At 46.1% G+C, this 21,409-nt stretch overlaps 1 protein-coding gene across 1 annotated transcript in view; it reads left to right on the top strand.

The window, feature by feature from the left end:
• The first annotated feature begins 8,121 nt into the window (after positions 1–8,121).
• fgd (faciogenital dysplasia) overlaps positions 8,122–21,409 on the top strand; it is a 121,636-nt gene continuing 108,348 nt past the window's right edge. Inside the window, exon 1 of the mRNA XM_055647493.1 lies at positions 8,122–8,232. Coding sequence (XP_055503468.1) covers positions 8,169–8,232 — 64 coding nt within the window. The 5' untranslated portion in view covers positions 8,122–8,168. The remainder of the gene's footprint in view (positions 8,233–21,409) is intronic.

The following is a 21,409-nucleotide window of genomic DNA, read 5'->3' as shown; positions in this document are numbered from 1 at the left end:
TCACTGCAACCTAGATGTTTAATATTCCATGATGGAACTTTTATTTTAGGCAATAATGTCTCCATTAATATTTCACTTTGAACTGGAAATGATTTCCCATTAGAAAGATGGAATTCTCTAGATAAATGCGTTCTTGCACAGATAATTATGTCGTTTGTGTCCTGCCGTTATATTGGTTTTTGGAAACTTGCACCCTGTGAATTTAATTTATGATTTATATATATATTTTTCTGCTTGTGATGAATTGCTTATTCATTGATTTTATCCTGAGAACAGCTGTTCTGCCTCCAGCTGACCTGCAGTCACTTCCTATAATGCACTGAGGTAGAGCAGATGGCCCAGAGTCATGGACTGCGTTTACAGACCCTGCAATAGACCGCCTCGCCTCAGCAGCTTGTAGGGTGGTCAATAAATTCCCAGTGTCTGTTTTGGAGCAAAGTTATGATTTGTGATAAATGCTTGCTGTTTTTATCAATTGCATTTATTTGTAATCCTGGCAGAATAAAACAAATGGAGCAAATCTATGGAAGAATCTAACAGCCAGATGTATTTATAATAATGCAATAACATGATGGATCACACAAAAACTAGAGCAATTAGCTGAGGCGAGTAATAATATTTTATGAGTTAAAAACAGAATCAAATTATTTAATTACAGAATGTAACTCTTAAAATGTTATAATACAGGGTGTTAATCAGCAAAGAGCTTTTCAGTAATCATATTTATGGTTCATCTTTAATCTTGTTCTGGTGAACCAATAACGGTACAAATATGTGAAGATCTTAATGCTTTGTTTTTTCTTCACCAGTTTTGGTTTTGATTTCACGTGTAACTGTTGCAATAATTTCCCACTGTTAACAATGGTTAGAGTTCCAGCCCTATCTTGATATTGTTGAGTGATGTAATTGTTGGGAGGAGAGGTCGTGGCAGGGAGGAACAAGAGACCGTGTCGAAGGCCAGCACGGTGAGGAACACAGGAAATGCTAAACAGAGGGAGAAGGCTGGGAGGTATGGACCTGGTTCAGAATATGAATGAAAAGGTACACTTGAATGGATATGGAGGATATTCAAGTCACATACAGTACAAGTGAAGGCACAAGACATCGCAAATGCTGGAATCTTGAGCAAAATCAACGTGTTTGTTTTTTGCTCCGAGTACAAATCACAAGGGTTGGAAGAGACACTGGTGCACACAAAGAACACAATAAGGTATACTAAAGTTAAAGAAATCCATAAGATTGACTTGTAGACGTTGGTGAAATTTGCTGCATTAAAATAATCTACATTTCATTTTAAATCTTTTGGCCAATGATCATAAACCTGCTACCAGTTGTCACGGTTACTGCTTGAAGGAGAACATCCTCAGCCTCCATTTCTGCTTCGTACTGAAGTCCTTGGTGCGATCCTGATATCACCTTCACTAAGCTTCAACATCTTTGCTTGTGTTGAAACAAAGCTGTACCCTCCTTAGTCATTAGGACAGATTTACCATTTCTTCTTCCCTTTGAACTACACGCCTCCATTTATACAACTCCCAAATCCATTTTGGTAGCTTTATCAACCCGTTTCGTTGCTTGCAAAGATGCACATCAGAAATATAGTAGGTATATTTCCTATGACAAAAATCTCGTTATCAACTCTAGTAGCATTTTCTGCAAATGCTGTAATGATAACGTCTTGAAGAGCACTGATGAGTTCCCCAAATCTTCATCCTCCGGCAGCTGCAACACGACTTATTTTGGAAGAACAATGGGAGGATGAGGCATGTCACAGTCGAGTGCCTTGCTGTCCAAGGTTGGTGGTCTCTGGGGTGAGTTTGTTTGCTCTCTGCCAGGACCTTGCCTGTAGGTGATGTGGGTCATCAGAATAAGGCTTGTGAATTTCCTTTTTAAAAAACTTTCTTCTCTGTGAACTGGAGACACTTTCTGTTTGTGCCACGACACAAGTTCGACATAATCCAGCTATTGATACTGCAACCAATATAACCAACAAAAACACATTTTCCTTGTGTGATTGTACAAATAAAATGATCTACAATTCTGATTTCTAGTTCAAATTTATGTGCATTTCCTGTATTTAATAACATTATTTTCATCAGTATCATTATTGTGGTATAAATAATGTTAGTCATGAATGAGAAAATATTCCTGCAACTGTACTGTTATATTTGGTTTTCATGGTCAATTTGGGTTTTATGCAATAAAAGCATGAATAAATTGAAATATTTTATAATTGCAAAAAAATTGCTGCTCCCATTATACACACACAAAGCTGAAGTAACTCAGCGGGACAGGCAGCAGCTCTGGAGAGAAGGAATAGGTGACGTTTCGGGTCTTCGGACTAGTCTGAAGAAGGGTCTCAGACTCCAGAGATGGTGCCTATCCCACTGAGTTACTCCAGCTTTCTGTGTCTATATACAGTACCATGACTACTTATGTCTCCTTGTTCTTCCATCGCATTATCGCCAAGCTTTGCATTATCCTTCGGTGAATTCCCAAAATGATCACTTAAATCCATCTGACTAATTTATCTCAACAGAATCAAAAACGTCTCTAGAAATCATTGGTCGTTCTAATGACGAAAGGGTGATAAGCTTTGACACAAATAACATTTTCATATATCTGTGCTACATTTCACATAAATCTTAGTTAACAGTATTTTATGGATGATTTCTAATGTCCTTTAGATTACAACAGAAAGTAATAAAGCAGGATTGTGGTTGATGTGTTTTTTCCCCCAACCAGTCATAATACCACCAATAACTTGTTTGAATAATACATGTTATTAGAAGATCAGCAAACCTCGAGGAGCTGAAAGTGGGCAATTTATTTGTGTCTTCTCCCAGCAACAGAAAATCACGCCTGATTAGATACATACATTAAGCATTCATGCTTACAACCCTGAACTCGGCGAATCGCTACAGCAGCTTTTAACCTTTTACTGCCTGAAACATTTTCTTTATCTTAAGGTTAAAATTTAGCTTTTTTCATTTCTAATACTTGGACAATGTGGACAAAATGTGAGACCGAAATATGTCACAGCATGAATGTATCTGTTTAAGAGGCTTAGTAGTGTAGTGTTTGTTGCCATGTAGAATGTGGCAGCCAATGTCTGGGGCTCAGACCTAGCGCATGGCCAGTGACTGGGTCATCAGCTGTACATGCTTTTTTAAAACATTATTTTTATTTAGACAATAGACAATAGGTGCAGGAGGAGGCCATTTGGCCCTTCGAGCCAGCACCACCATTCAATGTGATCATGGCTGATCATCCCCAATCAGTACCCCGTTCCTGCCTTCTCCCCCATATCCCCTGTCTCTGCTATCTTTAATAGCCCTATCTAGCTCTCTCTTGAAAGCATCCAGAGGACCGGCCTCCACCGCCCTCTGAGGCAGAGAATTCCACAGACTCACCACTCTCTGTGATGAGTCTGTGATAACATTTTAATTTTATTTACAAAAATATATTTTATCTATTATTGCAAGAATAATATATATATAATACCAAACAAATCCACCACCATAATACAAAATTACCCAATTATTCAAACAAATATTCTTAAATGTCAAATACATTCTTCAACAACTTTCTCACCATCGTTATTAAGGATACATTCCAGCCCCCGCAGTGCCCAGTGATTCTGGAAACCCCCCCATGGTGCCCGTGGACAGTGCATAGTCCCTCTCTTGTACCACCTGGGTGTGGACGTAACCCTGGAAAAGGGGCAGGCATCCGGCTCGGGCAGAGCCCTGTTCTGTCTGGCTCTGTGACTCGTGGATGGCCAGCTTGGTGAGGGGAAGTGTTGGTTGCAACACTGGAATGGCATTCACAGCGCTGATTAATGGTCGTGCTTGCTCTTTCTCATGAGCTCTCTGGTTTGGGAAAACATATACATCTGTCTTAGGAGGAGAGAATGATACGGTTATCTACTAAATCTTTCATTCAATTATTTTTTTTATCTGCTATATATTTTCTGTGCATATGGGTTTTACAGGCCTGTTCAGCACAGCCTGGATGGTGGGATCCATGATGATAGATGTCACCTTCTTGAGGCTTTTGATGATGGGGTGGGCTTGGGCAGTTTATAACCCAGTGGTATGAAAAGTGACTTCTGTAACTTCAAGTAACAGCTCTCTCTCTCTCCATACCTCCCCATCCTAGTTCTCCGACTAGTTCCACTGTCCTCCAAATTAGATATTACTGATTTACTCCCCCTCAGCCCTCAATGAACCATTCTACATTTTCCTTGATCATTGCCACTTTCATCTCTCGTTTTCACGCCTTGCACTTCCATATCTCTGTGTCTCCCTCTCCCTTGACTCTCAGTCTGAAAAAGGGTCTCCACCCAAAACGTCACCCATTCCTTCTCTCCAGAGATGCTGCCTGTCCCGCTGAGTTATTCCAGCATATTGTGTCTATCCTTGGGTTGTACCCCTGATGGACAGGGCTGAGTCCAACACTCTCTCCACCCTCGTGCATTCCTGTGGGTTGGAGTTGCCGTACGAGGCAATGATGGAACAATAGGTGCAACAGTAGACCATTCAGCCCTTCGAGCCAGCACCGCCATTCAATGTAATCATGGCTGATCATCCTCAATCAGTACCCCGTTCCTGCCTTCTCCCCATATCCCCTGACTCTGCTATCTAACTCTCTTGAAAGTATCCAGAGAACCGGCCTCCACTGCCCTCTGAGGCAGAGAATTCCACAGACAGAAAATAGAAACAGAAAATAGGTGCAGGAGGAGGCCATTCGGCCCTTCGAGCCAGCACGGCTATTCATTGTGATCATGGCTGCATCTCTGGAAAGGCTCCTCTCCGTTCTAAATGGCTTACCCATTATTCTTAAACTGGTGTCCCCTGATTCTGAACTCCCCCAACATTGGGAACATGTTTCCTGTCTCGAGCGTGTCCAAACCCTTAATCATCTTGTATGTTTCAATAAGATCCCTTCTCATCCTTCTAAATTCCAGAGTGTACAAGACCAGCTGCTCCATTCTCTCAGCATACGACAGTCCCGCCATCCTGGGAATTAACCTTGTGAACCTATGCTGCACTCCCTCAATAGCAAGAATGTCCTTTCTCAAATTAGGGGACCAAAACTGCACACAATACTCCAGGTGTGGTCTCACTAGGGCCCTGTACAACTGCAGAAGGACCTCTTTGCTCCTATACTCAACTCCTCTTGTTATGAAGGCCAAAATGCCATTCGCTTTCTTCACTGCCTGCTGTACCTGCATGCTTACTTTCATTGACTGATGAACAAAGACCCGCAGATCCCATTGTACTTCCCCTTTTCCCAACTTGACACCATTTAGATAATAATCTTCCTGTTTTTGCTACCAAAGTGGATAACCTCACATTTATCCACATTAAACTGCATCTGCCATGCATCTGCCCACTCACCCAACCTGTCCAAATCCCCCTGCATTCTCACAGCATCCCCCTCACAGTTCACACTGCCACCCAGCTTTGTGTCATCTGCAAATTTGCTAATATTACTTGCAATCCCTTCATCCAAATCATTGATGTACATTGTAAATAGCTGCGGTCCCAGCACCGAGCCTTGCGGTACCACACTAGTCACTGCCTGCCATTCTGAAAGGGACCCGTTAATCCCTACTCTTTGTTTCCTGTCTGCCAATCAATTTTCTATCCATGTCAGCACTCTACCCCCAATACCATGTGCCCTAATTTTGCCCACTAATCTCCTATGTGGGACCTTATCAAATGCTCTCTGAAAGTCCAAGTACATTACATCCGCTGGCTCTCCCTTGTCCATTTTCCTAGTTCCATCCTCAAAATTCCAGAAGATTAACCAAGCATGATTTCTCATCCATATCAATACCCTATCCCCAATACCATGTGCTCTAATTTTGTAAATCCATGCTGACTCGGACCGATCCTGTCACTGCTATCCAAATGTGCCGCTATTTCATCTTTTATAATTGACTCCAGCATCTTCCCCACCACCGATGTCAGGCTAACTGGTCTATAATTCCCTGTTATCTCTCTCCCGCCTTTCTTAAAAAGTGGGATTACATTAGCTACCGTCCAATCCACAGGAACTGATCCTGAATCTATAGAACATTGTAAAATGATCATCAATGTGTCCATGATTTCTAGAGCCACTTCCTTAAGTACCCTGTGATGCAGACCAACAGGCCCTGGGGATTTATTAGACTTCAGTCCCATCAGTCTACCCAACACCATTTGCTGCCTAATGTGGATTTCCTTCAGTTCCTCCGTCACCCCAGATCCTCTGGCTAGTACATCAGGAAGATTGTTTGTGTCTTCCTTAGTGAAGATGGATCCAAAGTACCTGTTCAACTCCTACTTCCCACAGTACAGATTGTAGAGGTTTACCTTGGAGACTTGTTGAATCTCTTTAAACATCTAATAAAGTGGAGCCACTGGCTGCCTTCGCAGTTACATCTGTGCTGGGGCCACAACAGGACAACTGAGATGTTATTGCCCAGAAATTTGAGGCATTTCTAATAGAGAGCATCTCTACAGAGTAGAATATGCATCCAGAGAAGGGCCAACCAAAAACGTCACCTATCCATGTTCTCCACAGATGCTGCCTGACCCGCTGAGTTACTCCAGCACTCTGTGAAACGTCACCTATCCATGTTCTCCACAGATGCTGCCTGACCCGTTGAGTTACTCCAGCACTTTGTCATTTAGAATATACAATTATAGAGTCATAGTGTGGAAACAGGCCCTTTGGTCCAACATGTCCCAGCTACACCAGTTCCACCTGCCTGCACTTGGCTCGTATCCCTCCAAACCTGTCCTATCCATGTACCTGTCTTAACAGTTTCTTAAACGTTGGGATAGTCCCAGCCCCAACTACCTCCTCTGGTAGCTTGTTCCATACACCCACCATCCTTTGTGTGAAAAAGTTACCCCTCAGATTCCTATTAAATCTTTTCCCCTTCACCTTGAACTTGTGTCCTCTGGTCCTCGATTCCCCTACTCTGGGCAAGAGACGTTCCTCCAGCAAGTTCCACCCTTCAAAAACATCTAAAGACTTTGGTGCCATATGGAATAAGGGCTATAAATATCCTGTCATCTACCACACACCCAAAGGCCCGCTACTCACAGTTAACTTGCAGCAGTTAATTCTGAGGATCACCGAGTGTTCCATTGTAACTTGAGATTGATGCTAAACTGCAATCCCTGGAACTTCCGTTCAGAGTTGGCTCTGTCCTGTCAAATACAGGCTCGGATTTTGGTTTCTAATGTAACTATCAAAAGACGTGTGCTATTTACAGAAGGCAACGTGCAGTACATCGGCGCGGTAGAAACAGGGAACTGCAGATGGACACAGAGTGCTGGAGTAACTCAGCGAGTCAGGCAGCATCTGTGGAGAACATGGACTTTGGGTCGGGGCGTTCCTCCTCAGACTGCAGTTGTCTACTCCATGTACCTCTGTGGTGAAGATTGTGGAAGGAGCTGTGGTGACGCATTTGATGAAGTTTGGATACATCGGCGCCTGTGTCATTCATTCTCCCCAGCAGCGAGTAAAATAATCGTTGGCAGCAAATTTCTTTTGTGTGAAACCTCAACGTGTAGAGAAACGGAGACACAAGAAACTGCAGATGCTGGAGTCACAAGCGAAATGCAAAGTGCTGGAGGAACTGTGCGGGTCGGGCAGCATCTATGGAGGGAGGGGAGAGTTGAAGGGTCCCGGCTACACAGATGCTGCCTGACCCGCTGAGTTGCTCCAACACTTTGTGTTCAGTAGAGAGTGGGGCCGGTCTACAGGAGACGGGACTTGAATACAGTTATACAGTGGGGAGAGAGGTGGGGAGTGGAGTGGGGGGGGTCCGGACAGGGCAGGGTCCGGTGTAGAGGGGGGGGGGGGGTCCGGACAGGGCAGGGTCCGGTGTAGGGGGGGGGGGTCCGGTGTAGGGGGGGGGGGGGCAGTGACTGAACCAGCGACAGATTCTCCGCGGACATTTCTCCTCTTTGGCCGCCGTGCGCGCGCGCGCCCGCGCGGGGGCGAGGATTCAGGCGCGTGTCCGCGCTTCCCGGGCGCGCGCAGGACGCGGGAGCGGAGCCGGGACAGAGACAGAGAGACGGGGACGGAGACGGACGGGCAGCAGCGGCGGCGGCGGCAGCGGCGAGGAGGAGGAGGAGGAGGAGGAGGAGGAGGAGGAGGAGGAGATGCAGCCGCAGCCGGGGAGCGGAGCCGGGGCCGGGGAGAGCGAATCCCCAAACCCGGGGGCCGGTGGGTGACGGGGGGGGGAGAGGGAGGGAGGGGGCCCCGTTTGTAAACGTGTCTCTCGCCGGCACAGCCCGGCCGGGCGGGGAACCGAACCCGCGGCCACTCACTGCCACTCAGGTGGTCGCGGGCCGGGCCGGGCGGGGGGGGGGAGCGGGGGGAGCTGACACCTCGGCCGGGGACTGGACTGGACACAGAGTCTCTACCCCCCCCCCCCCCCCCTTGTCTTGTCTCCCCCACAGTGATCAGCGCGGACCCTCCCCCTGTCTCTACCCCGCGGGCCGGGCTGAGCCGGGCCAGTCTCCCCCACGTCCCTGAGTCGATGGACAGACAGACAGAGACTGAGAGCTCAGTGGGTTGGTGCAATTATACTGAATATAACATTTCCTCGCACACGAACCAATCATCGCCTCTAGTTGCCCATCAGTGACTGGTGGACAGGACCAGTGTGTGTGTGTGTGTGTCTATCCCAGCGTGTATGGGCCAGTATTGTGTACACCCCATTGTGTGTACCCCAATGTGTACAGGTCCAATACTGTGTACACCCCCTGGTGTGTGGTATGACACTTTATTTGTCACAATTTGAGCGACAGTGAAATTCATTTTGAATACGGTTCAGTACAAGTATCACTATACATCAGCACCTGGATACATGTTAGATGGGTCAACACTGTATATCTCAACGTGTACAGGTCAACATTGTGTACACTCCATGGTATACAGGTCCAGTATTGTAACTCTGACAAGATTCCGTTTAAGACTCTGTGACCCATTTGGAGTTTCAGACAATAAGATTATTTCCGTAAGGTTGACACATAATGCAGGAGTAGCTCAGTAGGACAGGCAGCATCTCTGAAGGGAAGGAATGAGTGACGTTTCGGGTCAAGACCCTTCTTCAAACTGAAGACGGGTCTCGACCCAAAATATCACCCATTCCTTCTCTCCAGAGATGCTGCCTATCCCGCTGAGTTACTCCAGCATTTTGTGTCTACCTTTGATTTAAACAAGCATCTGCAGTTCTTTCCCGCACAAGATTATTTCTGTTCTAGCCTTTGATAAAACTGACAACAAGCCCCCAAGCTGCAACAAAGGGTGTGGGCTTTGGTCAGTTGATCAATGGCAGCAACTATCCTATAGTGTCTGGGCAATGATTGAGTAAATCAGTGATCACATAACTAGGACCGATGGATGGGTGATATTAGGAGACTGGAGACTGACTGGTGCGGTGACTGGGACCAGGAGCAACTATGAGGTTGTGTGTAGACACAGAGTACTGGAGTATTGAAAGGCTTGGATAGAGTGGATGTGGAGAGGTGTTTCCAATGGTAGGAGAGTCTAGGACAAGAGCTCGCAGCCTCAGAATTAAAGGACGCTCTTTTAGAAAGGAGGTGAGGAGGAACTTCTTTAGTCAGAGGGTGGTGAATCTGTGGAACTTGTTGCCACAGAGGGCTGTGGAGGCCAAGTCAGTGGATATTTTTAAAGCAGAGATAGACAAATTCTTGATTAGAACGGGTGTCAGAGAGCATTCTATAAGGTCCCACATAGGAGATTAGTGGGCACAATTAGGGCACATAGTATTGGGGGTAGAGTGCTGACATGGATAGAGAAGTGGTTGGCAGACAGGAAACAAAGAGTAGGGATTAACAGGTCCCTTTCAGAATGGCAGGCAGTGACTAGTGGAGTACCGCAAGGCTCGGTGCTGGGACCGCAGCTATTTATAATATACATCAATGATTTGAATGAAGGGATTCAAAGTAACATTAGCAAATTTGTAGATGACACAAAGCTGGGTGGCAGTGTGAACTGTGAGGAGGATGTTATGAGAATGCAGGGTGACTTGGACAGGTTGGGGGAGTGGGCAGATGCATGACAGATGAAGTTTAAAGCGGATAAATGTGAGGTTATCCACTTTGGTAGCAAAAACAGGAAGGTAGATTACTATCAAAATGACGTCAAGTTGGGAAAAGGGGAAGTACAACGGGATCTGGGGGGTCCTTGTTCATCAGTCTATGAAAGTAAGTAGAAACATAGCAAATAGGTGCAGGAGTAGGCCATTCGGCCCTTCGAGCCTGCACCGCCATTCAATATGATCATGGCTGATCTTCCAACTCAGTATCCTGTACTTGCCTTCTCTCCATACCCCCTGATCCTTTTAGCCACAAGGGCCACATCTAACTCCCTCTTAAATATAGCCAATGAACTGGCCTCAACTACCTTCTGTGGCAGAGAATTCCAGAGAGTATGCAGGTACAGCAAGCAGTGAAGAAAGCGAATGGCATGTTGGCCTTTATAACAAGAGGAATCAAATATAGGAGCAAAGAGGTCCTTCTACAGTTGTACAGAGCTCTAGTGAGACCACACCTGGAATGTTGTGTGCAGTTTTGGTCCCCTAATTTGAGGAAGGACATTCTTGCTATTGAAGGAGTGCAGCGTAGGTTTACAAGGTTAATTCCCGGGATGGCGGGACTGTCATATGTTGAGAGAATGGAGCAGCTGGGCTTGTACACTCTAGAGTTTAGAAGGATGAGAGGGGATCTCATTGAAACATATAAGATTGTTAAGGGCTTGGAAACGCTAGAGGCAGGAAACATGTTCCCGATGTTGGGGGAGTCCAGAACCAGGGGCCACAGTTTAAAAATAAGGATTAAGCCATTTAGAAAGGAGACAAGGAAACACCTTTTTCTCAGAGAGAGTTGTGAATCGGTGGAATTCTCTGCCTCAGAGGGTGGTGGAGGCAGGTTCTCTGGATACTTTCAAGAGAGGGCTAGATAGGGTTCTTAAAGATAGCGGAGTCAGGGGATATGGGGAGCAGGCAGGAACGGGGTACTGATTGGGGATGATCAGCCATGATCACATTGAATGGCGGTGCTGGCTCAAAGGGCCGAATGGCCTACTCCTGCACCTATTGTCTATTGTCTATTATGGGGAGGAGGGATTAGGAGGCAGAGATCAGCCATGATTGAATGACGGAGTGGACTCGATGGGCTGAATGGCCTAATTCTACTCCTTGAATTGTGAACTCAGCGGGTCAGACAGCATCTCTGGAGAAAAGAAATAGGTGACATTTTGAGACCAATCTTCAGTTGTGGGATTAGGGAGCACTGAGATACTCCAGCTATTTGTGTCTATCATCGGTGTAAAGCAGCATCTGCACATTGTATCACACACTGGTGGGTTCAAGATTAGTTTTATATTTTGGAGCATTGTATATTACAGTTAGCAAACACAATCATTGTCAGATAAAAGCTGAAAAGAAAATCAGTTGCGACATTGATTAGAAATTACAACAGCTGATAAAGCAGAAAATGTTGGTTAGTTTGAAGAAGATAATTCAGTCTCGTTCCGTCTTGCAGTCTATGATCTGTAGTGATTGACTTCCCTCAGTTCCTGATGGAATCTGACAACTCTCTATAATCTCCAGCTCTCCCCTGCACCCCACCTCCCCTCACCTAGTCTCCCCTGTCTCCCTGTTTCTCTGTCTCGCTGCCCCTGTGTTACAGTGGGTGAAGGCACCAACATAGAACAACAGTGAACATGTTCCTGTAGACCAGAAGGGAATCCCCTGGGGCAGATCCACCAACAGACATCTCTGGAGCTGAGGATGACTGAGGGGAAGGTGCAGTGTTGGGGTGTGTGTCTGCGTCTGCCTACCTCGCCTTCCAATACCGTGCTGATGGTTCCCAGGGGACAATGGGAAAGAATGTGGGTGGAAGGGAAGCAGAATGAATGTTGAATTTTCACCGGTATGAAATGTGGTAAAGAGTGTGGGCTGCACTGATGGTATTGGAGGAACGGAAATACTGGGGTTGGAGTTGTTGCCCCGCTGAGACCAGGAGCCAAGGCATCTGGGGAGGTATTGAAACGTCACCCGTGAGTGTATGAGCCGGTGAGATTCTTTTGTCAGAAACGCTGTGAACTTGAGCAATGCAGACATCCCTTGCCAGCTCTGGTTACCCCAGGTGAGGCTCTGGTTACTCCAGGTGAGGCTCTGGTTACCCCAGGTGAGGCTTTGTCGTTTATATCCAAATCATCCCATTATTCCAGAATCTTCCACATGCAAAGTTAAATCCGAGCCTTTTCTTTTTCAATTGTTTTCTGCTGGAATCTCAATCCTTCCCTTGAATAAGACCGATCTGTGTTCTCCACAGATGCTGCCTGACCCACTGAGTTACTCCAGCACTCTGTGAAACGTCACCTATCCATGTTCTCCACAGATGCTGCCTGACCCGCTGAGTTACTCCAGCACTCTGTGAAACGTCACCTATCCATGTTCTCCAGCGATGCTGCCTGACCCACCCGCTGAGTTACTCCAGCACTCTGTGCCTTTTCTCGGACAAGGATCTCACGGATCTACTGTTCATTGTCATCCAGACAAAACCCGTTGTGGTATTTGTGATTGGCTGTGCTTTCTTGGCCAGCGTCCCTTCTCGACCCTCTCTTCACATGACAAAGTCAACGGTGTCAGATCTCACGCTGTTTCTATCACCTGTTGAGTCTTTGTTTGTTTGCTTTAGTTTATCATTGTCGCAAGTACAGAGATACAGTGAAAAGGTTTTGTTTGCATGCTATCCAATTACGTCAGTTCATACTGTACATGAGTAGTCTCAAACCAAACATGAGTACAGCAGGTAGTGTAACGAGAACAATGCCAGAGTGCAGAATGGTGCTTGTAGTGTTACATTTCCAGAGATAAATTCCAGTGTACACGATGAGATATGTGGGAAGATCAGAGTACACCCTAGGGAACAGTTCTGTGGTTGGACAAGTGTGGAGGAGAAGGTTTTCCTGAACCTGGTGGTACAGCTTTCACACTTTTGATGGAGGCTGAGAGAAAAAGAATGACGAGGGTGAAAATGGTCCTTGATGGAGTCGGCTGCTTTCCTGAGGCAGTGTGAAGTGTAGATGGAGTCAGTGGTGGGGAGTGTGGTCTGTGATGGACTGGGCTACATCTACAATGGTGGGGAGTGTGGTCTGTGATGGACTGGGCTACATCTACAATGGTGGGGAGTGTGGTCTGTGATGGACTGGGCTACATCTACAATGGTGGGGAGTGTGGTGTGGTCTGTGTGGGACTGGGCTACATCTACAATGGTGGGGAGTGTGGTCTGTGATGGACTGGGCTACATCTACAATGGTGGGGAGTGTGGTCTGTGTGATGGAGTGGGCCACATCTACAATGGTGGGGAGTGTGGTCTGTGATGGACTGGGCTACATCTACAATGGTGGGGAGTGTGGTCTGTGATGGACTGGGCTACATCTACAATGGTGGGGAGTGTGGTCTGTGTGACGGACTGGGCTACATCTACAATGGTGGGGAGTGTGGTCTGTGATGGACTGGGCTACATCTACAATGGTGGGGAGTGTGGTCTGTGTGATGGACTGGGCTACATCTACAATGGTGGGGAGTGTGGTCTGTGTGATGGACTGGGCTACATCTACAATGGTGGGGAGTGTGGTCTGTGTGATGGACTGGGCTACATCTACAATGGTGGGGAGTGTGGTCTGTGTAATGGACTGGGCTATATCTACAACTCTGCAATCCTTTGCAGTCTTGGGCAGAGCTGTTCCCAAACCAAGCTGAGAAACATCCCAACAGCATGCTTTATGTGAATATAGATACAAAAAGCTGGAGTAACTCAGCGGGTCAGACCGCATCTCTGGAGAAAAGCAATAGGTGACATTTCGGGTTGAGACCCTTCTTCATAACCTGAAACGTCACCTATTCCTTCTCTCTAGTGATGCTGCCTGACCCACTGAGTTACTCCAGCATTTTGTGTCTATCTTTGGTTTAAACCAGCATCTGCAGTTCCTTCCTACACACTGTTGTGTTCAGTGAACTGGCCCTCCAGATCAAAATTCTCTAATTCAGATTTAAATTTCTTCTTGATCTCATCCTTCCTTGGGTCTTACAGCTCCTTGTGTTGTCCCACCTCCACCTGTCTGTTGTCCCCACCTCCACCTGTCTGTTGTCCCACCTCCACCTGTGTCTGTTGTCCCACCTCCACCTGTGTCTGTTGTCCCACCTCCACCTGTGTCTGTTGTCCCACCTCCACCTGTGTCTGTTGTCCCACCTCCACCTGTTGTCCCACCTCCACCTGTCTGTTGTCCCACCTCCACCTGTCTGTTGTCCCACCTCCACCTGTGTCTGTTGTCCCCACCTCCACCTGTGTCTGTTGTCCCCACCTCCACCTGTGTCTGTTGTCCCACCTCCACCTGTCTGTTGTCCCACCTCCACCTGTGTCTGTTGTCCCACCTCCACCTGTGTCTGTTGTCCCCACCTCCACCTGTCTGTTGTCCCACCTCCACCTGTCTGTTGTCCCCCCCTCCACCTGTGTCTGTTGTCCCACCTCCACCTGTGTCTGTTGTCCCACCTCCATCTGTTGTCCCACCTCCACCTGTGTCTGTTGTCCCACCTCCACCTGTGTGTTGTCCCACCTCCACCTGTGTCTGTTGTCCCCACCTCCACCTGTGTCTGTTGTCCCACCTCCACCTGTGTCTGTTGTCCCACCTCCACCTGTGTCTGTTGTCCCACCTCCACCTGTGTCTGTTGTCCCACCTCCACCTGTGTCTGTTGTCCCACCTCCACCTGTGTCTGTTGTCCCACCTCCACCTGTGTCTGTTGTCCCACCTCCACCTGTCTGTTGTCCCCACCTCCACCTGTGCCATGTTGCTTCCACTCCCACGATTATTGCACCTCCCTCCCTGTTGGCAACTGTGTCTTTGACCTGGTCCACGTTGTTCTCTGAACTCTGTCTCTTCACCTGTGTATATTTTAGTCACCTATGATTTAGGGCACGGGGTGCTTTCCCAGGTAAAGACATTTCTAAATGCAAACTACTCTTTGATTTGGAGTTGTATTTACACTATTCGTCAATATTCCACCGCACACGTTGAGATATTCAGCTCCTGTGAAATCCCTTGTACAGTTTGATCTTGGCATTTAAGAGACATTTGGAGAGGTGGATGGATATGAATAGACATGGATTATGTGCCAGTCGATAAGAGCTGGTCTTGGCACCATGTTCAGCATGGACATTGTGGGCAGAAGGGCCTGTTCTTGTCCTGATCTGAAACATTACCTATCAACATTCTCCATGGATGCTGCCTGGCCCACTGAGTTATTACATCTTATGACATGCATTTAACTCGTGTTTAGCTGGGCAGCAGTTTGCTGTTTACCAGTTCTGAACATTGAAAGGTTCTGGATTTTAATTGGCAGCGTAACCTCACCTATATTCAGAATAAAGTTAGCTTTTATTAATGTATTTTAAATCATACTTTATGAAGTTAAAAAAAGATTTTTTGGAGTTTATTGTTGGCCTTGGAGACTTGTTGTAGGTATGTGGACCTAACACGAGAAGCCTGAAAACAGAGTCTCCTCCCAGTAATTTACCTGTAAATGTCCCCAAGTCTCTTTATGCTCAATATGCTCTCTCTTCTGGCTGAAATTCTAATGTGGAAAATGTTTCAAAATGATGCTGAGTGGAATTTATTTAAATGCAGTCCCAAACCAGCTGGTTGTGATGCAAATTGCTAGCAATCTGTAGCAGTGTGATTAGACCTCTTTGTGTGTTGTATGGGTTGTAATTATTTTAATGGATCGTGAGCTAGTCCGTATTCAAATCACAGTTGAGTAATTGGGTTGGAGTTCAGGAACGGGGCCTGCAGTCTCCAACCCGTTCCATCCTTCAGTGAGATCTTGGCTGATCTGTGACTGTACATCCGTGGCCCAAATCCATGCCGTATCCCTCAAAACCTTCAATTAACCAAAGCCATCAGTCCCATGTTCACAAGTTCACAAGTGGCAGGAGTAGAATTAGGCCATTCGGCCCAACGAGTCTACTCTGCTATTCAATCATGGCTGATCTCTGCCTCCGAATCCCATTTTCCTGCCTTCTCCCCATAACCCTTGACACCCGTTCTAATCAAGAATTTGTCTATCTCTGCCTTTAAAATATCCACTGACTTGGCCTCCACAGTCCTCTGTGGCAATGAGTTCCACAGATTAACTACCTTCTGACTAAAGAAGTGCCTCCTCACCTTTCTAAAAGAGTGCCCTTTAATTCTGAGGCTGTGACCTCTGATCCTAGACTCTCCCACCAGTGGAAACATCCTTTCCACATCCACTGTATCCAAGCCTTTCACTATTCTATAAGTTTCAATGAGGTCCCCCCTCAACCTTCTAAACTCCAGCGAGTACAGGCCCAGTGCTGTCAAACGCTCATCATATAGTAACCCACTCATTCCTGGAATCATTCCTGTAAACCTCCTCTGGACCTTCTCCAGAGCCAGCACATCCTTCCTCAGGTATGGTACCCAAGTTTGCTCACATTACTACATCTAACAGCTGATTTACCATCAGTAGTTTAGTTTGGAGATACAGCACGGAAACAGGCCCTTCAGCCCATTGAGTCCGTACCCACCTGCGATCCCCATAAACCAGCACTAGTCGAGGACAAGAGTTCTGAATGATTAGGCTTTTGCAGAAACTTTCCAGGAAGTTCTGGCTGTAATTTTTAGACCGTCCACTGGTCCCCGCTCCCCTCAGTCCATGGAAATAATTGAACTTTACTAAATTTATTATTTATCTTGAAAGTTTGATTATCCCCAATAATTTTCAGTTTAGTTTATTGTCACGTGTACCGAGGTACAGTGAAAAGCTTTTGTTGCGTGCGATCCAGTCAGCAGAAAGACAATACGTGATTACTATCGAGCCGTTTACAATGTGTAGATATATGATATGGGAATAACATTTAGTGCAAGGTAAAGCCAGCAAAGTCTGATCAAGGATAGTCCGAGGTCACTAAAGAGGTCGGTGGATGTTGGGGTCGGAACTCTAGTTGTTGGAGGATGATAGCAGCAATAATTTCCTGAAGTCAAGCAAATATACCAGTTCTTAATGTCTCATAACGATAGCACATATCATGCAGGTAGATCTGTAGAATCCTTCCAAGTGATGTAGTCTTGTCGGTGACCATGTTATACTCAAAACAAATACTTCAGTTGTAAATGATTAAAATAGTGTGAGCAATGGGATATAGAGGTTGGGGAATGAACAGCACATCCCCACGTAACTCTATGAGATATAACTATGTCATCGTTCTTGATCTGTTTTTGATTTGATTACTGTTTAATAATCTGACTATAATGATGTTACCCGGTGGAAGTGGGGTACTAATCTGTAGCTGTCAACTATGTGCTTTTTACATTGCTAAGATCGTATTTTGGTAAGTTGGCATTTTCTAAACAGAGTGATCAGCTTGTAGGCTGCCTGTTACTCCAACTACTGAAAGTGGCTGTGGAAGTAAACACTGAATAGTCGTTTGTGTGTGAGTGTTCTGTGCTGTGCTGGAATAATGATGTGGAATCCTACAGGGAGTTTAACAATAGAAGTCTGCCAAAACTCTAATGCAGGAAATACCTTTCCGTTCTGTACAACTCTGAACGTATATATCTTTAAAAAAAACTATATGTTGAAACAAAGTGGTGATGTAAGTTTGTTGCTCTTTATAGAGGAAAGTACTATTTCCAAGAGACTTGTTTTATTGATGGAAAATATATTGGGAAGGCAAAGTGGAAAATGGGTTCATCAGGTCATGTGAAAGGAGCAGAATTAGGCCATTCGGCCCATCAAGTCTACTCCGCCATTGAATCATGCTGGTAATGTCTATCCACTTGAATCCTGTATGTAATGCAGCGTTTGACCTGCATGTGCCGGGCAGCCTGATGTGTGGAATCGTATTCAGTGAGAAACTTAGTGAAGGAAACAATCTCCATCTGTGGTAAACTCGTGCAGTTATTCCAAATGCACTCTGCATATCCTTTACAAAAAGGGATTCAATTCTTGCATTTCATCTTGAATTTTTATTTACTTAAAGTTGCTTCTCATAATTCATCATTGCCTGAAAGTAAATGCTCTTCAGTAGACAGACAGTAGAAGAACTAAAATGTAACAGGATTGTTTAACGGTGGTACTGAATGCAGGGTATTGGACATATAAAACCACCAGTGGAGCATGGATTACATCAACTTCCCAGATTCTATAGGGTTTATCTTTGCCCATAAACATCTGTCAAAGTTTGCTTGCAGTTTACAACACAGATATTCACATGCTATCTGTGTGACACTTGCTGGAAAGTCAGATCTGCTCAGCCTCACGGACTTGAATCAAAGAGATGTTCTCTTTCTAAAGTTTGTAGTTTTCAGTGCAAGACTATGTCATGACCCTCACAGTTACATTTTATTGTTACGGTGCCTTCAACCTTGCACTGTAGAGACGTGACAAAGATCAGTTTATATGGGAGACTTTTTTATGGTATATTTGATGAAATTGTACATGGGTTTATCCATCAAAATATGGTGTTTGGCTGTTCTGACATTACTTAATCTGGATACTTCTTAACTGGAATGAAACATAAATGATCAAATTCAAATTCTTATCCATTTTATAAAATATTTATATGGCCATTGTACATTAAATTATTCCAACTAATTACTCCCTAGATTGTGGAATAAAATATAAGATAGACACAAAGTGCTGGAGTAAATCAGCGGGACAGGCAGCATCTCTGGAGAGAAGGAATGGGTGACGTTTAAGGTCGAGACCCTAATGCAAGGCCTTGACCCGAAACGTCACCCATTCCTTCTCTCCAGAGATGCTGCCTGTCCTGCAGAGTTACTCCAGCACTTTGTGTCTATCTTTGGTTTCAACCAGCATCTGCAGTTCCTTTCTACACAGGAATAAAATATAATATTCTTTGAGAATATCTTTTTCATATTTTAGTAAAACTGGGTGAAAACAGTCTGGGGTAAAATAAAATGTACTTGTTGAAAACTGATAATAGTACATGTGCTGAGAAAGTACCAGTATAGTATAGTATATCTTTATTGTCATTTTCCTGAGTACTCATACCCAGAGGAAACAAAAAAACGTTGCTCAACCAGTGTCCATTCAGTGTGCAGTAAAAAATAAATAGAAATAAAAATACATATATCATGAACAAATTAAACACTCTACTAAACATCAACAGGCGTTCCGATTGGCAGCGGCACGACAGTGGCTCTGCTGCAGTGTGTCCAGGTTGGTGGTTGGTGCGCGATACTTTGGCAGGGGGCAAAGTCCGTTTAGCAGTCTTATAGCCGGTGGGAAGAAGCTGAGGAGCATCCTGCTGGTTTTGCAGCTAATGCTCCTGTACTTCTTCCCAGATGGCAGGATGGAGAATATGTGATGCGATGGGTGGTAGGGGTCTTTGATGATGGAGATGGCTCTGCTGATACATCTCTTCCTGTATATGTCCAGCAGGAAAGGGAGTAGAGCACCAATAATCCTGCTGGCGGTCTTCACAATCCTGTCTAGTTGGTGCCGTTCGTACGCCTTGCAGCTCCCGAACCAGGAAGTGATGCCGTAGGTTAATGTGCTCTCAATTGTCCCCCTATAAAAAGTTTGTAGGTGTGTAGTGGGGAGACCTGCTTTACGTAGTCTTCGGAGAGGGTGTAATCGCTGCTGGGCTCTCTTGACCAGTGCTGTGGTGTTGGTCGTGGACGTCAGGTCATCTGACAGGTGGAGTCCTAGGAACTTCACGCTGCTGACCCTTTCCACATCAGCTCCATCGATGTGCAGAGGTGTATGGTGTTGTTTTCCCGCCCTCCTGAAGTCAACCACCATCTCCTTAGTTTTTCCCACGTTGAGAATGAGGTTGTGGGATTTGCACCAACCTGTGAGCAGCTCCACCTCCATCTTGTACGCCGACTCATCATTGTCACTGATGAGACCCACCACTGTTGTGTCATCAGCGAACGTGTTGATGAAGTTGTTCAAGAAGGAACTGCAGATGCTGGAAGATCGAAAGTACACAAAATTGCTGGAGAAACTCAGCGGGTGCAGCAGCATCTATGGAGTGAAGAAAATAGGCGACGTTTCGGGCCGAAACCCTTCTTCAGACTGATGGGGGGTGGGAGGGGAGAAGGAAGGAAAAAGGGGAGGAGGAGGAGCCCGAGGGCGGGGGGGATGGGAGGAGACAGCTCAAGGGTTAAGGAAGGGGAGGAGACAGCAAGGGCTAGCAGAATTGGGAGAATTCAACATTCATGCCATCAGGATGCAAGCTGCCCAGGCGGAATATGAGGTGCTGTTCCTCCAATTTCCGGTGTTGCTCACTGGCAATGGAGGAGACCCAGGACAGAGAGGTCGGATTGGGAATGGGAGGGGGAGTTGAAGTGCTGAGCCACCGGGAGTTCAGGTAGGTTATTGCAGACTGAGCGGAGGTGTTCGGCGAAACGATCGCCCAACCGCCGCTTAGTCTCCTCGATGTAAATCAGCTGACATCTAGAGCAGCGGATGCAGTGGATGAGGTTGGAGGAGATACAGGTGAACCTTTGTCGCACCTGGAACGACTGCTTGGGTCCTTGAATGGAGTCGAGGGGGGAGGTGAAGGGACAGGTGTTGCATTTCTTGCGGTTGCAACGGAAAGTGCCCGGGGAGGGGGTGGTACGGGAGGGAAGGGTTGATGAAGTTGTTGTTGAGTCTAGCAGTACAGTCGTGTGTAAGCAGACTAAACAGCAGGGGGCTTAGGACACAGCCTTGGGGTGAGCCAGTGCTCACGGCTATGGTTTTTGATGTCCTACTGCCCACCCTGACTGTCTGTTGCCGTTGCGATAGAAAGTTCAGGACCCAGTTACATGTGCCAGCATCAACCCCCAATAGCTCCAACTTCTCCACCAGCTGCTGCGGAATGATTGTGTTAAAAGCAGAGCTGAAGTCTATGAAGAGGATCCTGGCATAAGTATTTTTCCGATCAAGGTGTGACAGTACGAGGTTCAGTGTTGTTGAGACTGCGTCCTCTGTGGATCGGTTGGCTCTGTAGGCGAACTGCAGTGGGTCCAGGTCGGCAGGTAGACTATTTTTGATATGCTGCATAACCAGTCGCTCAAAACACTTCATTACTATGGGTGTTAGAGCCACTGGTCGAAAGTCATTATGGCAGGCTGGGTTTGGTTTCTTCGGAACAGGGACGATGGTGGCACTCTTAAGACAGTTGGGCACTACTGCCTGGCTGAGTGAGATGTTAAAAATGTCTGTGAAGGCATCTTTCAGTTGCTCGGCACAGTCTCTTAAAACGCATCCAGGAATGTTATCCGGCCCTACTAAATAATACTAGTGTTGAGAAAATACAAAATAATACTTGTG

Source organism: Leucoraja erinacea, chromosome 16 (genome assembly GCF_028641065.1).
Source record: "Leucoraja erinacea ecotype New England chromosome 16, Leri_hhj_1, whole genome shotgun sequence".
Lineage (NCBI taxonomy): Eukaryota > Metazoa > Chordata > Chondrichthyes > Rajiformes > Rajidae > Leucoraja > Leucoraja erinaceus.
The sequence above is the reverse complement of the archived record's forward strand: the minus strand, read 5'-3'. Positions and strand labels throughout refer to the sequence as shown.